At 46.3% G+C, this 15,150-nt stretch overlaps 1 protein-coding gene across 3 annotated transcripts in view; it reads right to left on the bottom strand.

Moving 5' to 3' along the window:
• Positions 1–15,150, bottom strand: part of Ntrk3 (neurotrophic receptor tyrosine kinase 3) — a 367,393-nt gene that overhangs the window by 310,333 nt on the left and 41,910 nt on the right. For all 3 annotated transcript variants that reach the window (XM_050154042.1, XM_050154043.1, XM_050154045.1), the window contains one exon: positions 153–227. In XM_050154042.1, the coding sequence (XP_050009999.1) occupies positions 153–227 (75 nt within the window). The remainder of the gene's footprint in view (positions 1–152; positions 228–15,150) is intronic.

Raw genomic sequence — 15,150 nt, 5'->3', positions numbered from 1 at the left:
CCCCTAAATGGGTGATGCCAATCATCCCCAGAAAAGATTCCTGACTGGGGGGGGGCACCGAGACAGAAGACTTCCCATTCCTGCTACTGCACCCCCAAAGATGATGGCCAGCATCCCAGTTGTTGCTCCACAAGCCACCCCAGGGTACTCACAGCTTCTGGAGTCCCGTGTAGAGCTCCATGTCCACAGCGTTGAGCGTGTGCAGGCCTCGCCAGTTCTCTATGTGTCTGCAGGGAGAGAGGAAAGGTCAGGACACTGCGGCCAGGGGCAGGATGCCAACTTTATAGTCAGATCTGAGCTTCAAGCCTGGAGCATGAGCCATGACTTCTGACAAATCACCAATTAACTTTGAGTTCAGCTTCTCCCTCTGGATGGTCAGAAGCAAAGGACTCACGGCTCCTCCGTGTGTAGCCTGAGGACGGAGCGCTCAGCATCCACTCCCAGCTCCAGAACACTTCAAATCCATACCCCCCCCCCAAATTTTGATTCTATTTTACTTCCTTCTTGTTCCTCTTCAGGATTTTCTAAGGTCAGGCTCTTTGTAGACTCTTTTTATTTTATTTATTTATTTTTTTTTATTTTCTGCATGCCTGTGCAGCAAGACGATATAAATGACGTGGTTTTAGGAAGGGAGGGGTGGCTCATCTGAGAGGATGGCTTCTGAACAGACAAGATGAGGAGAAAGACATGCATGGCCCACAAGGGCACAGAAGACCACACCATCTACACGACCACAGTTCACTCCATTGGGAACTCAAGGAAACCAATGGATTGGGATGACAGAAAAGTGACTCCAGAGATGGGGCCCCCTAATGACTCAGGGGTGCCACAGAGAAACATGGGAAGAGCGCAACATGGAAACCCTGGGAAGCAGGCTCAGTTTCACCTCTGAGACTCTGTTGCAGATGAGGCAAACGCTTTAACCACTGTGAGACTCTTGTTTCTTTGTGAAGGAGACGGACCCTACCACAGCAGTTCCTCCTTTCTCTACCACAGTTGACTCTTTCTAGAGCTTTCCTTCGAGAGATCTTGATTTTTAAAGAGGGCTGTGTCCAGCAAGACTACATTTATTAAATAATAACTAATTCGTATTCTAAGATCAACCAAAGACAAAAATTGCTGTGAATTGAGGCTCTTTATCAACAGACACAAGCCAGTGTTAACTGGCCCAGTACATCAACTCAATCTCAAAGTTAGAAAACTCAAGGCTATTGCTATGATGTAAGGCTTGTCATGAGTATTGGTCTAGTTTTTGTTAGTTCCTCAATACTGACAAAGGACCGACATTTCTTCACTGCCGCTTTTGGAGTTTTCAAGTCAAAAACCATTGAACTGATAACTACCTAGACCTTTCTGTTACTCTGATATTGTATGAAAGACGACCTTCCATGGAGTGCCAGAAGATCCTAAGAAATGATCCACCCCAGCCCTCCAGGAACCTGCCTCTCTCCTCAGTATCCAGAAGTTGCAATAGACAAAAGGTCTAAGTACCATTGCAGTAAAGAATACAGTTACCTAAGGCACACTCTTGCCAGAAATGTGACCACCACTTTTCCCCCAGACAGCTCCTCCATTGCCCGACCACACCAGTGGTTCCGCCATCTGCCGCCCAGTCCAACTGGAGCCAAGAAGGCAACAGGGCTGTGCTTGCCAGGACTTCTGGCAGCATTTCAGAACCGCACAGTGACGAGGTATGCCAAGAGCCCATTTTGAAACACATTCTCCCAGAGCTCCTATGGAGCAGCCAGAGACACTGGCATTTGTTGGGGACACTGACCAGGTGGCCAGGTTGGCATTGGCCTCTAACTCGGACGCCTTCTCTCAGGAAGCCTCATGGTTTCAAGGCAGTTTTCATGCCCCTGTCTCACCAAGGTAGGAACACTGACAACATTTCAGATGCAAAGGGAAGCCAAGAGGAATAAGACCACCTGTGCCACTAAGCCCCTCCAGTTCATATTCCCGGGCCATGAGCCATGTCAAATACCAAGTAGATCACAGTGTTTATCCAGCATGTTCTCCATCCATGGGAGCTCAGCTTCCTCCGTGGATCCGTTTCCAACAAGTAGCTATCAATCAAATTGTTTAAATAAATGAAATCACTTTCTTGGCCCCTATTAGCATTCCATAAGTGTGCTTTGATGATTGTAGAGATGACTCTCGTTGCATTCTGGGACTTCATTCATTTCAGTCTTTATGATTTATGCTTACAAACGGATCCTTCCTAGACTCGCCACGCACTAAGAAGCAGCAAAGGAGTGGAGCTTCGATATGGAGTCCTCCAGCAAATTAAATAACAACCCCAGCATCCTCTTTGGTGTCTGAGTGCTCCTCAGACAGGGAGCAGCAGTGTGACAGCCACATTGCAGAGAGGTGAGGGGGGTCAGGGCTCTGGAACAGTCATTGGCAAACTATGGGTTGGGGTCAAATTCAGCCCACTGTTTTCTTAAACATAGCTTCAAGAAGATACATTTTCATATTTTGATTTTTTTAAAAAAAAAATCAAAGAAAAAACTATTTTGTGAAATATAAGAATTAGATAAAATCTACATTTCTGTGCTCATCTATAGTTACCTCCATGTTATAAAGTTGAACCATCACTGCAGAGACCATATGGCCTGCAAGGCCTGGATTTACTCTCTGGCTCTTTATAGATAAAAAGGTTGCCAACCCCCAGCTAGAGCAAGGCTGCCAGGATGCTAATCCTAGCCCCAGGAGCACTCCACCAAAGACACTCTGTCCACGCCACTTCACCTGTCTCTGCCTCCCTTTTCTCTGCTGTCAAATGGGGGTGATGAAATGTCTGCCTCCTAATGATGACCTGAAAATTGAAGGAGTGTGTTAAAAAAAATTCTTAAGGGACTGGAAGTACAGCTCTGTACTCACCTAGATCACCTGAGACCCTGACTTCAGTCCCAGCACCACACAATACTAAAAATAACAACCCCACCCAAGAGCCCTTGTAGGATTGGATACAGAGGAGGCCTTGGAAGACACTATGGGAGTTTTATGAGAATTCTTTTCTTGGTTTTTGAGTGCAGATGGCGTCATGCTTCTGCTAGAAGTTATCATTTCTTGGCCATAATTCATTAAAAATAAAAAGAAGAGTAGGTCCATCATTGATTTTAATGCCCTATTATGGCAGAAGGGTAGAAGGACAGGAAACCTATCATTCATGACTTCTAAGAAAACTTCAGGAAAGCACTAATGAGTCACCAGGAAAAGGACACTTGCCACTGGATCTAACAACTTGAATATAATATTTAGAAATATACGAGATGAAAATGGGGCACTAGCTCTGATTGGTTGTCTTCACAGGCACACACACACAACACTATCAACAACAACAGCAGCAACAAATATACATATATATATATACATACACACATATATATAGGTGTAGATAGATAGATAGATAGATAGATAGATAGATAGATAGATAGATAGATCTTTAAAAGAGAAAACACCATGGTGGGTAATAACAGGACAGAGGAGAAGCATGCCAGCTGAGGTACAGCCTTGCCATTTGCAAATGACATTGGCCATGGCCTGCCAAGTCTTCCATGACTCACTGCTAGGTACCAAACAAGGGAGGTCACTTATGGTAACTCTGCTGGCTGCTCTTAGAAGGCCACAAGTTTCAGTGGGAAAAGGCTGGATCTACGAAGTATAATAAATGAATAGGATGAGGTAAGAGAGTAGAATTGGCAAGGTTTCATTAACGCCAAATAGGGAAGGCAGAACCTGGTGCCAGTACATAGGGTTCTTCATGTCTGGCGCTTTTCCTGGGTACTCCAGTTCAATAAGGATGCATCTTTGAAGGAAGGTCAGGGCTCAAATAAAGGATTCGTGACAAGAACCAGACTGGTGCTACCCACAGATGTCTCACAAAGCCTGCTGTGGGGTGTGGAGGGAAGCAGGCACTCAGAGAGATGGTGGGAAGATGGTAAGATGCATGACAAGTGACCCCTCCAGTGACCCACAGCCATGCATCCACCCAGCATCACCTGTGCCAATCAAGGACAGGGAGGAGAGGGTAGACAGAGACCAAAATGCTGAACTTGGGTTCTCTCCCTTACCTTATATCAATTGTTTCCACGTTATAATGCTAACAGCAAAATTCTCAAGAGGAGGTAATTTTGTCTCCCAGGGGAACGTTTTCCCTGTCTACACACAGTTTTGATCCTCACAACTGAGGAAAGAATAACGCTAACATCTGGTGGGTAGGGACAGAGACATACAGGACAGACTGGAGCAAAGTGTCTGCCCCAGAGGTCCCCAGCTCTGACTTGAAGACCTTTGCCTTCTCACATAAAGTACCTGTCAAAGTTGTTATTGAAGCTAGAGTCCCAGGCCTTAAAACGTCACTTTTGAAAATGACTGCTTTGCAACACTAGGAGTCTGTGCCCTCCCCCCAAAAAAAACAGCCCTGCTCCTGGGTCCAGTGAGTCTAGAAGAAAAATCCAAAAGCCACGGCTCTCAGGACTCTGTGTCAATCCAGGAATGTGAACGAGTTATAGACGATATCTGCTTGCCGTGAACCTTTTCCCACACTCCTCTCAATGGCCTGCCCCCACACTCTCACATGGACTGTTCTCGAAACTGCAAAGTCCACTCTGCCTGGACCTTGTGCACACCCCTTTCCCAGAGAGTGTGACAGAGGGGGATGGTCCATGACAACAGAGACTTCTGGAGCCATGCCAGGCTTATAGGTGCAGCTCAGAAATTCCATGGGAGTCAAGATGGACCTCACAGAACAGGGCTTAGGTGGGGTATAGCCAAGGGCTGACTAAGCAGTCTCCCCCACAGCATGAGAAACACAGCCCCTCTTCAGAATGCACAATAGCATCTCTGAGTCCTAGAGACCCAGGACCAGGGTTCCTGACTCAGATCCCATTTGGGAATATGACAAAGCACAAATTAAGTATTAATTGAGGATACAAAGCCCTTTTGTGCTAGAATAAATTAGATGATACTTTGTCCCGCAGCTTTCTCTTCCTCTTTCTGTTTCACTTGAGCCAATATGGAAATGACCTGGCAACATCCAAGAATCTGAAAATCAGTTGGTACAGACTGTGTGCTCCATATTTTAATTAAAGACATGTCATGTGTCCTTTATGACCCCAGTATTTGATGTTTTTAGTCCTCTATCCAGAAAATTCTAGAACACACAGACATCTGCTGCCATATAACTTGAGAAAACTAAGGAGTAAGAAGCCCACAAGAGGGTCAGGGTACCGTGCCCCAGCCAAAATTTTCTGGTCACTTGGGTACTTGGCAAGGCAGGAAGTTGGTGGACAGGACTTGGTATCACCATTTCTGCAGACACAGTATGTCCGGCACTGCCTCTTCTCCAACCTTTTCCCTCTCCTCCCTTCCGGTCACATTGCTGTTCTTCAGTGTGACTTCACACAGATATTAATGAGCTTTTCTCCATAACCATATTTGCCAGACAACTAAATTTAAAATAAAACTTTTGCATTGTCAGGTCCCTTGCTACATCTCTTTTCCTCTCCTTACAATGCAGTCCATGTCACCCTGACTCCTCAAACCCAGCGCACAGAGTTCAAGTCATGCTCTCCTGATAACCCTAGAGCACAGCAACAATGTCTGCTGGACTCGGACACCCTGACGCCTTCAGAGGCTTCTCCAGGAGCACAGAACTCACTCCCCTGCCTCAGTCGGCCCCTCCCCAATGTGGTTTCTGATTTGAAGGGCATGTCCATTTCATTGCTTTTCTAGTTTGTTCTTTGCAATCACAATGGAGTCGGGTACAGAGGTGGAGCAGCCGCCTTCCTTCCGGTGTGCTGTGCGGCCTCTTAGAGCACACACACACACACACACACACACACACACATACACACAGTAAATACATGCACACAAGCACACGCACACACACAGTAAATACTTGTTCTTTGCTTCATCCTTCTTTCTAGATGATCGAAGTTACCACATAAATGGCATTTCTCAGGTGAAGTCATAATCCATGTTTACCTGGTAACACCTACATGTTCACATCATCATATCCATTGTATCTACTCTTGACTTGGCCTCCTGGCAACAGGTAGTAGAAATGGTTTCTTGGAGAGACGTGTGTGTGCATGTGTGTGTAGTCCCACTTCTCTAACACAGAACTAAACAACTTCAAAAACAAAGAATATANNTATATCCTCTCTCCAGTATCCCCAGATAAGCCTGGGGCTCCCATCAACTGCCTGAGTCTTGTCCTAAGAGGAAGGCCTGACCTGAAATGTAAGTTGGCTGCTGGGGAAACGAACCTGCAAGTCCACTTCCTAATGAGCCAGCATTAGAACCCACGTGTGTGTGTGTGTGTGTGTGTGTGTGTGTGTGTGTGTGTGTGTGTACACAGACTACACATACACAATTTGCTGTGCATTTATTTGACTTCGGAGTCTTATAGAGCAATGAGGAAATTGATTTGTTACCTAGGCATATTATGCATAGTGATCCAGACGGCAGCATTAGCTTTCAATGATCTGATATGTTTAGTATTATAAACAAATCTTTGAGAACAACAGCTCCATGGAGTTCCGGCCCCAAGCGAGGTTGGGGAGGAGCTGCCTGGGATCATGCTAGCCGAGTTACCAACTCTCCTTCCCTTAACAGCTGCAATTGGAGAATTAGCTGCCTGGAGAACCAGACCTGAGAGCCAGAGGCATGTGGGACACGGGTAGAAAGGGGATAGTGGTTTGAGATGGCAACTCCAGCATGCCAAGACATTAGGACAGCAGCCTACAAGTATATGTATGCCAGCCCCACATCTGGGACCCGCGTTCAGACACCGAAAAGAGCATTCAGATCTTATGGAGAACAGATGGGAGAGACGGCATCTGTGCAAGCTTCCTGATCAGTTCCAAAGCCCGTGCCAGGAATAAGGAATGTATGTGTGCACACCTGTGTTCTTCGGGTACTGAAATGCTGCGTCCTAACAAGAAAAGATCAAGGGTGCAATCTCTCTGCCGCCCTCACTAAGAAAGATCTAACTCCACAGAGTGAGATTTTACCTGCAAGTCAACCTGTTCCCTTTGGAGAGTCTTCTGTCCTAAGCCCTGAGCAGACTGGCCTCCCTACCCCAGCCTATATGCCTCTCTATTCTCATTGCTGTCATTTGGGCCGTGATAGGATATTGAACCCAGCTTGCCCACTATCAGCAATGCCAAATAACCACCAGCTTCTTCCTGTTTTCACTCTTTTCTTTCATCGGTCTATACGCCAGAGGAATCAAAGTCTCCATGGCTTCCGCTTACAATCACAACCATCCCAAGCATTGTGCCATGGCAAGCAAGGCCCTGCATAATGGGCCTGCCAACAAGGCCCTTCCTCTAGACACACACCCCTTGTTAGGTTGGCTCCAGCCACGATGGCCTGGCTTCTGTCCCTATTGACCAGGTGTATTCCCAACTGGACCTTCTACAAAGAACACTTCCCTGCCTCCGTTAACCCTCTGGGCCCAGGCCCAATGAAGTCTCCCATGCTCAGAGAAGCCTGTCCGCCCTCTGTGTCTCTGGACTCACAGCCCCACCCCCACCCCCGTCTCTCCTCCAGTTCTCTATCACAAACTCTATGTTCTTTGTGGCCTTAATAGCCAGGTGCTATAGTCTTATTTGATTATTTTATTACATTTTTGTCATAAAGGCATCTAAATTAGAACCATAATGCATGGAAACACCAATTGGATCTGTCTTGTTTACCACTTATGTCTAGAATCTCAAAAAGGGGCAGCAGGCTCAGGGTAAGTACATAACTGGGCAGCCTCCAGGAGGGCACCCTACCTCCATACGAGATGGTCTCCATGCTGGTTACCTGGGGTCTGACCCCACAGTACCCTGATGATCCCCAAGAAGGATGTGTCTTAGAGTAGAGGCCGAATGTCTTAGGTACGGCAGGAATCTGGGTAATCAATATGGAACTAGAAGCCAAAAGATATCCCTGAAGTCTCAAAAAAAAAAAAAACCTTATACACAGCTCCCTCTCTCAGGGCCATGTCTGATGCCCATGGTCAATGTTGAGAATTTAATGGACTTCCTTATAAGAATCAAAGAAGAGATGGCCTTTGGCACCTGCGTCTATGTAGTCTGTTGTCCCTTCTACGTGACTATGGCTGCTACCAGATCATAAGTTTTCCAAGAACAGTGTCCAGGAACTCACATTTCCAGTGTTGTGCCAAGTGCTCAAAGAGAGAAATCTGAGAGAGTGAGTGAGTGAGAAACAATAAATCCCACAGAGACCCACCAGAACTTAAGTGTTTAGCTGTCTAGATCCCCCCAGATCTTCTCCCTTGCCGTCCACCTCCTACCTCTCCAGAACAACTCCTCCTCCTCCTCCCCCTCCTCCCCCTTCCTCTCTCTGTCTCCCCTTGCATACTTTTCCTTCAGTATAAAAACATTACATATCACAACCCATCTAAGAATAAAATCTTGATCCCTTATCCTGCTCCAGCTACCAATCCATGCCCACAGCCCTCACTGTGGCAACGATTTTCAAGAGATTGAATCCATACTCACAGATCCTGCTTTCTCACTTCCCTTCGATGTTTCAACTTGATTTGTCTCTGTCTGATCTATAGGAAGCACATTGGAAAGGCTGCCAGTATTTCCATGGGGATGACTCCAACAGACTCTCACCACTGTGCAGCTACCCAGCCTCTTCTCAGCATTTCACCTAGTTGACCACCCTCTTTTCCTTGAAACAAACTCTTTTTCCAACCTTGGATGCACAATCTCCTGGTTGCTGTCTAGTCTTGGATATTCCTTCTTACCCTCCTTTGTCGAGCCTATATACTTGGTCTGATCCCTAAATGCCAGTGTCTGCTGGGTCTCATCCTGAATTTCCCCTTTCACTTGTTCCCTTCAGGGCCACGATGATCTCAGCCAGGCATTTGGCTGTAAGCCCTATCTATATGATGTCATGGCCTCAATGGGTTGCCTCTAGCCAGATTTCCTTCCTAATTCAGGTTTTCAAGCTGTAACCTATCCTATCCAATAACAGCCCTTGCTTTCTGTTCCTGAACTTTATCTTAGTAAGTTGCATCAGCACCACTCAGTGTGCAAACAGAACTCCACCACCTCTCCCCTCTCGGTACCTAAACAGCCAGCAATCCAGTGTCAAGAGCATACACCACTAACTCTGACAAAGGCCATTCCCTCTGAAACATGGCCACCGCTTCTACTCAGCCTGAGTAAATCTGTCTTCCACACGGAAGCCTGCATGAGCATTTTGAAACTCATGATAGATGTGAACATAAACAAACGAGTACACAAACCTCCAGCGATTTTATTTTCTGCACTTGGCAGTTGTGATAAAATTCAGACTTCACGGAGGACAACAATGTGCTATATGGTGTGGCTCATACCGCTTCCACCCCAGCTCAAACAAGGCTTCCTTTTAGTTTACTTGTTTTTTTCCTCAGTGATGTCTGCCTTCTTCCCGGACCACAGGCTCCCTCCCTCCAGCAGGGCCTTTGCATCTCCTGCTTCTTTTAGCTAAGATGCCACTAAAGCATCTTCTAAACTGTCACTGCCGCTGTGGCCTTTCCTTATCAGCCTAGCCACAATCACTTTCTATAACCTTCCACTAGATGAACAGTCATCAAGCCAGGGTGGCTGTGTCCCACTGAGGACATATGGCAATGCCTAGCGACATTTTTGCCTTTCTTGGGGAGGTGGAACTAGAATCTGATGGGTAGAGGCCTACAGTGTACAGGACAGACCCCCACAGCAAAGAGTTTTCCAACCCAAAATGCCAAGAGCACCAAAGCTTGACAATGCTGCTCTAGATATTCCCTTTGTCCCAATAGTCATAATCCCTTACTTGTGTGATTTCCTGTATATAGGTGGTGGAGAGCAAGCTCCGGGAGAGCAGCTGAACTGTATGAGAGGGTGTAAGGGTAGATTGAACAAAGATATCACCATAACTATCATTCTGGTTCATTATCAAGCCTACAACAGGCCAGATCCTGGCAGGTATCAAACAAATAAAGTAATAAATGATCGCTACTCCTTGGAACATGACCTTGCATCAAATCGTAAAAAGACTATGGCTACCGAAGGTCTTCATGGGGACCAGCATCTTTTTCAGCCATCTGAGGAGACTAAGACATAGAGATAACCATGTCTGTGCTTGGGGATGAGAGCCTGGAATTCATGTGGCCCTGAGAAACGGTCTCCTGCATGCAGAGGAGAGTTAACTGTGTCCTTAAACTCCAAACTCTGCTAGACACCTTAGCTCTGCAACGGGACAGAAAAGGAATGGAAGGAGCCCGTGGCAGAGCACAGACATTGACTCTGACCCTGGAGGAGAACCTGGACACGAAGATGGGTCTCAATCTGGCCCAAGCAGCTAGCTGAGAAGAGATGTGACCATCTGAGCTCTGAGCCTAAGATCAGCTGGCCTCGGGGGTTGAGAGCACTGGCTTTCGGGTGCTCCGTTTCCTTAGAAAAACATGAAATGGCCAGGCCACCCTTTACTGAATTATAAAGCACTTATCACTTCTTTAATAACTACCCGCATGGAGGACTTAATTCACTCAATATGGAAGTTATAAAGGCGAATTGGTAAGTGAGCATTAAGCTCAAAGTACGCTGCGTAAAGACTTACGAGGGCGATATTTCCCCCCATTAAAAGGGGAGATTTTCTCACTGCCACTGTGTCTCCGAGCTGATGTGGAGAAGTCGCTCTAGAGCTCAGGGTATTTTCACTGTTAAAGGGCAATTCCAGGTCACCGAGAGGAAGGGGGGACCTTGACTTTGCAAGAATAATTATCCCAGAGCCTGAAAGTGTCAGAGTGATTAGTCAAGGTAACCATCAGAAAGACGCGATGCCATTCACGGTTCCTGGCTCTCTGCTCTGCACACGCGAGGCAGAAATGGAAACAGGCCAAAGAGGAGAAAAGTCATAGCGTGGAATGAAGAGTGGGGTGGACTAGAGTAAAAGAGGGGTACGCAAGGGCCTGCAAGAGGAGGGCGGTCCCAAAAGTCACTAATCTCCATTCACAATCCAAAGGGAAGAAAGCAACACTGGGTTTTATAGTCTGTCAGAGAAGTTCTGGGGTTTCTGCAGGTTCCAAAGGGCTCCAGGTAGGGATCTGGTAAGATGGACTTCATTCCTAGGTGAGTAAAGGAAAGGCTCTTTGACCTTTATCCTCGCCAGCTCCAGCATCGTAAGCGCCTTTCTTTCCTCCAGCAATAAGCCATCTGCTCTTTTCCCCAGATGCTCACTCTTTTGGAAACGGATTCTCTATTCACATGACTTCAATTACTATCTAATTAAAGACTAATTCCATGTCGGAATCTACCCCTTCCTTGCCTAACCTGTCTTCTGTCCTGTAGTTCTTGCTATCACAGAAGATTCCTCTTGACCCCGGGAAGCAAAGATGAACAAAACAGCTTGTTCTTCACCTTCTGAACTCTCCAAATACTTCTACTGAGTCCTCTGAAATGCACAGAACAGCAGGAACCATGAGAGGACTTCACATATGCATAAGACCCGTGAGTTAACAAGACTGCTGTGTTCAGGAACCAGTGAACCTAGGGTAGGAGTTATGATCAGTTAGTGATGTCCGCCACGGTCACAGGAGATGGAGGGACAATGAAAGTTATCATCTATAAAGCATCTCTAACCAAGAGGCTCTCTGACATCTTTTCTCTCAGACTCAAGTCCTGTCCAAGAATCTCTCCTTCCTTGAACTTCTGATTCACCTTGTCTTTGTGTCCACGAGACTCTTCTTCTCACAAGCAGTGATATTTTAGCAGACCCTTCCATTTCCTGTCTTCATATTCTCATCTGTTCTAGGCTCCACTTTCTCAAAATGGCATTACACACGTTCCTGGCAGGTTCAAGGCTTCCCTGATGGCAAACAAACAGCTCTCGCTAAACCAGAATTCCTATTAATAAGCTTTAAGCCTGTTGGAAAATCTGTAATGGAAAAAGGAGGCGGTAGATAAAGACCTATAGAGCCTTGGAGGGTAGCGACAACTTTTGCAGCTCCCTGGGTACCACCTCCCTACTGAGGAGATTCCTAAAGTGCAGCAGAGTGAAGCTGAGAGTAAGTGGCTGGGGGGGGGGTGACGAATGGGACCTGTGTGGTGACATCTGTGACTCTTATTCCATTCTTTCCTGCATCTTCTCATCCTTTCACCACAGAAGAATCAAGCCACTCGGGAGGTGTGCTCATGTCAACAGAGACACCAGCCTGCCCGAAGCCTACTCCTCCCTCAACTTCTAAGGAAGTTTGGTAGAGTGAAAATTTGATGGGCTTCAGCACCAGCAGTAGACTTGACTCTCCAGCTTGTCTCTGATTAGCCAGGTTCTCTCCTGCAGCCTTGGTTTCCCCTCCAGTGTAATGGGAACAGTGGTGGTAGCCCATGCAGGCATTATAAAGCTGGATTTAAGTGACCCTGTCTCCTTAAACATGCTACAGCACAGAGAGCATTTGCATTCTCTTCCAAAAAGAAAATGGGTCCATGGGATTATGTATGAATTGAAGTCAGCGGCTGGGCCACCATGGCAGGGAGAATGGCTGTATTTGTTATTTTTGGTCACTGCACCAACACCAAGAGAAGCAACTGAAATAGGAAGGGCTTATTATGGACCACAGTTTCAGAGGGTTCAGTCCATGGAGCCTGGGTCTGTACACTTGTGCAAAACATCACTGCTGCGGTAGCTTGTGGCAGGAAGGTTTCTTCATGGTAAGCAAGAAACAGGGAAAGGGATGCAGGTACTCACCTGACCTCACTCTTTCCCCCCTTTCATTCCATCTAGGCACACACCACCTACACTCAGAGCAGGTCTCCCTTCTCTGAGTTAACCTTCTCTGGAAAGAGGTGTGTCTCCCCCTCTCCTACTTGATTCTAAATTCATTTAAGTTGACGGTAAAGATTAACCATTATGGTGACTCTGTGTGTAACTGCAGTGGCTGAGGTTATGATGTGAATGCCACGGCACCTCCTTGTCCACTTCTACCAACTCTCATTCCTTCCCTATTGCAACCCAGCCTCCATTTTACACATTAGCCAAACAAGCACCTGCTGCCCAGTTTTGCCCTGTGTATGGTCCCTCTGGGCTATGCTCCTCATCCTACCAGCCCTCGGGTTCTCAGGGAATCTCTGCACAGCCGAACATCCTCTGGGCTTTTGCTATGTGTATCTTCCCCTCTCCACTAAGCGTTTTATCAAACCACCCATCACCACCCAGACGCAGTCACTCAGTGATCCCAGCCTCACCCTCCAATTACTGGGGAATTATTTCTGTGCGGGCTGCCGATGTACGGATGTGATCCTGTCACCTGTGAGGCTCAGCATTATTTGCCTGGCTTCCCTTGTGAGAGCAAAAACTCCCTGACAACAAAGACGGATGCATTCTATTTATTTTGTGTGCCCTCTTGTCTCTGCACTTCTGTGCTCGGCTCGGCTCAGCTAGTGTTCAGACCACACAGGGAGCCCCAGCCTGGAAATGAGAGGAAGTGAGCTCCATCCTGAGGCAGAGAAGAGCTGTCCAAGGTCTGGGAATGGGCTGAAGTTCAATGCGAGGGGACAGAGAAAGACAAAGCAAAGGACAGCAGAAAACGAGCTGACTGGCATGCACACTCCTTGGGTCCTTGTCCTTCAAAACGCATCCCAGATGTCCCTACCTTATAACCTTTCTTGGGACCCCTTTTCCAGGTCACAAAACCCTCTGTTATAGAGACAGTACTGATATTTAAGATAGGTATTATCTGGAAAAGGCAGTACTGGAGAGAGATGAATAAGCACAAACTCTAGTGACATATAGGTATAAAGATGACATAATGAAGCCTTTATGTCATACTTTGTATATATACTACTTTAAAAGAGAGACAAAAAAAATTAGGACTGGCATGATGGCTCGGCAGATAAAGGTGTTTGCCTTCCAGGTCTGATGGCCTGAGTTCAATTCCCAGAACCCATTTGACAGAAGGAAAGAACAGACTCGTGCAAGCTGTCCTCTGACCTCAACACATGTGTCATGGCACACACGATAGATAGATAGATAGATAGATAGATAGATAGATAGATAGATAGATAGATGATAGATAGATAGATAGATAGATAGATAGATAGATAGATAGATAGAGATAGATGATAGAGAGACGGAGCTGGGAGGCGCAGGCGCCGGCAGACGGAGCTGGGAGGCGCAGGCAGGCAACGACGGCGGCGGCCAAGACTGGAGGGGACCGGCGCGGTGGCAGAGGTCGCAGGCAGCAGGGACCAGCGCGCAACACCGAGAGCACATCGCCCCAATACAATTAAATCAAAGAGGTAGGCCTTTGGTTGGCGAGGGCCCTGGCAAACAGGGAGCCGGGACCTTTTCCGGAAAACCCTTCTTAGGGGTGAGAGGGTTCTTGGCCCCCGGCAGGAGCCAGGAAACAGAGCAAGGGCAATTAGTAAGAGAAGCCTCTGGCCAGCAGAGAAACCTGATCCGATTTTAAAAGACAAATTAGATAGCATTGAAAGGAGGAGATGGGCAGGCGCCAAGGCAGAACATCACCCAATAATCAGAAAAACAACATGAAAACACCAGATCCCAAAGATCTTACAACAGAAAGATTTGAACACCCTAACACAGAAGAAGTGGAAAAAATCGACTTTATGAAAGCAATAGAATCCCTTAAAAAATATGTAATAAACACCCTTATAGAAATGGATGAGAAGAATAACAAAAAGTTCGAAGAATTAAGTAAATATGTACATGAGACCCTGGGAAACCAAGAAAAAACGATCAAACAGGTTATGGAAACAGTTCAAGAATTGAAAACTGAAAGGGAAGCAAGGAAGAGAACACAAAGGGAAGAACAGCTGGATATGGAAAATCTAGGCCAACGAGCAGAGTCTACAGAAACAAGCATAATCAATAGACTACAAGAGATAGAAGAAAGAATCTCAGATTCTGAGGACACCATAGAGAAAATAAATGCACTGATCAAAGAAAACAGCAAANTAGATAGATAGATAGATAGATAGATAGATAGATGATAGAGATAGATAGATAGATAGATAGATAGATAGATAGATAGATAGATAGATAGATAGATGATAGATAGATAAATAGATAGATAGATGATAGATAGATGGATAGATAGATCGAGATAGATAGATAGATACATAGATAGATACATAG

This window comes from Alexandromys fortis, unplaced genomic scaffold, assembly GCF_014885135.2.
Source record: "Alexandromys fortis isolate MF-2015 unplaced genomic scaffold, M_Fortis_MF-2015_v1.1 scaffold_86, whole genome shotgun sequence".
NCBI lineage: Eukaryota > Metazoa > Chordata > Mammalia > Rodentia > Cricetidae > Alexandromys > Alexandromys fortis.
Note: the sequence above shows the minus strand (reverse complement) of the source record. Positions and strands in the feature narration are given on the sequence as shown.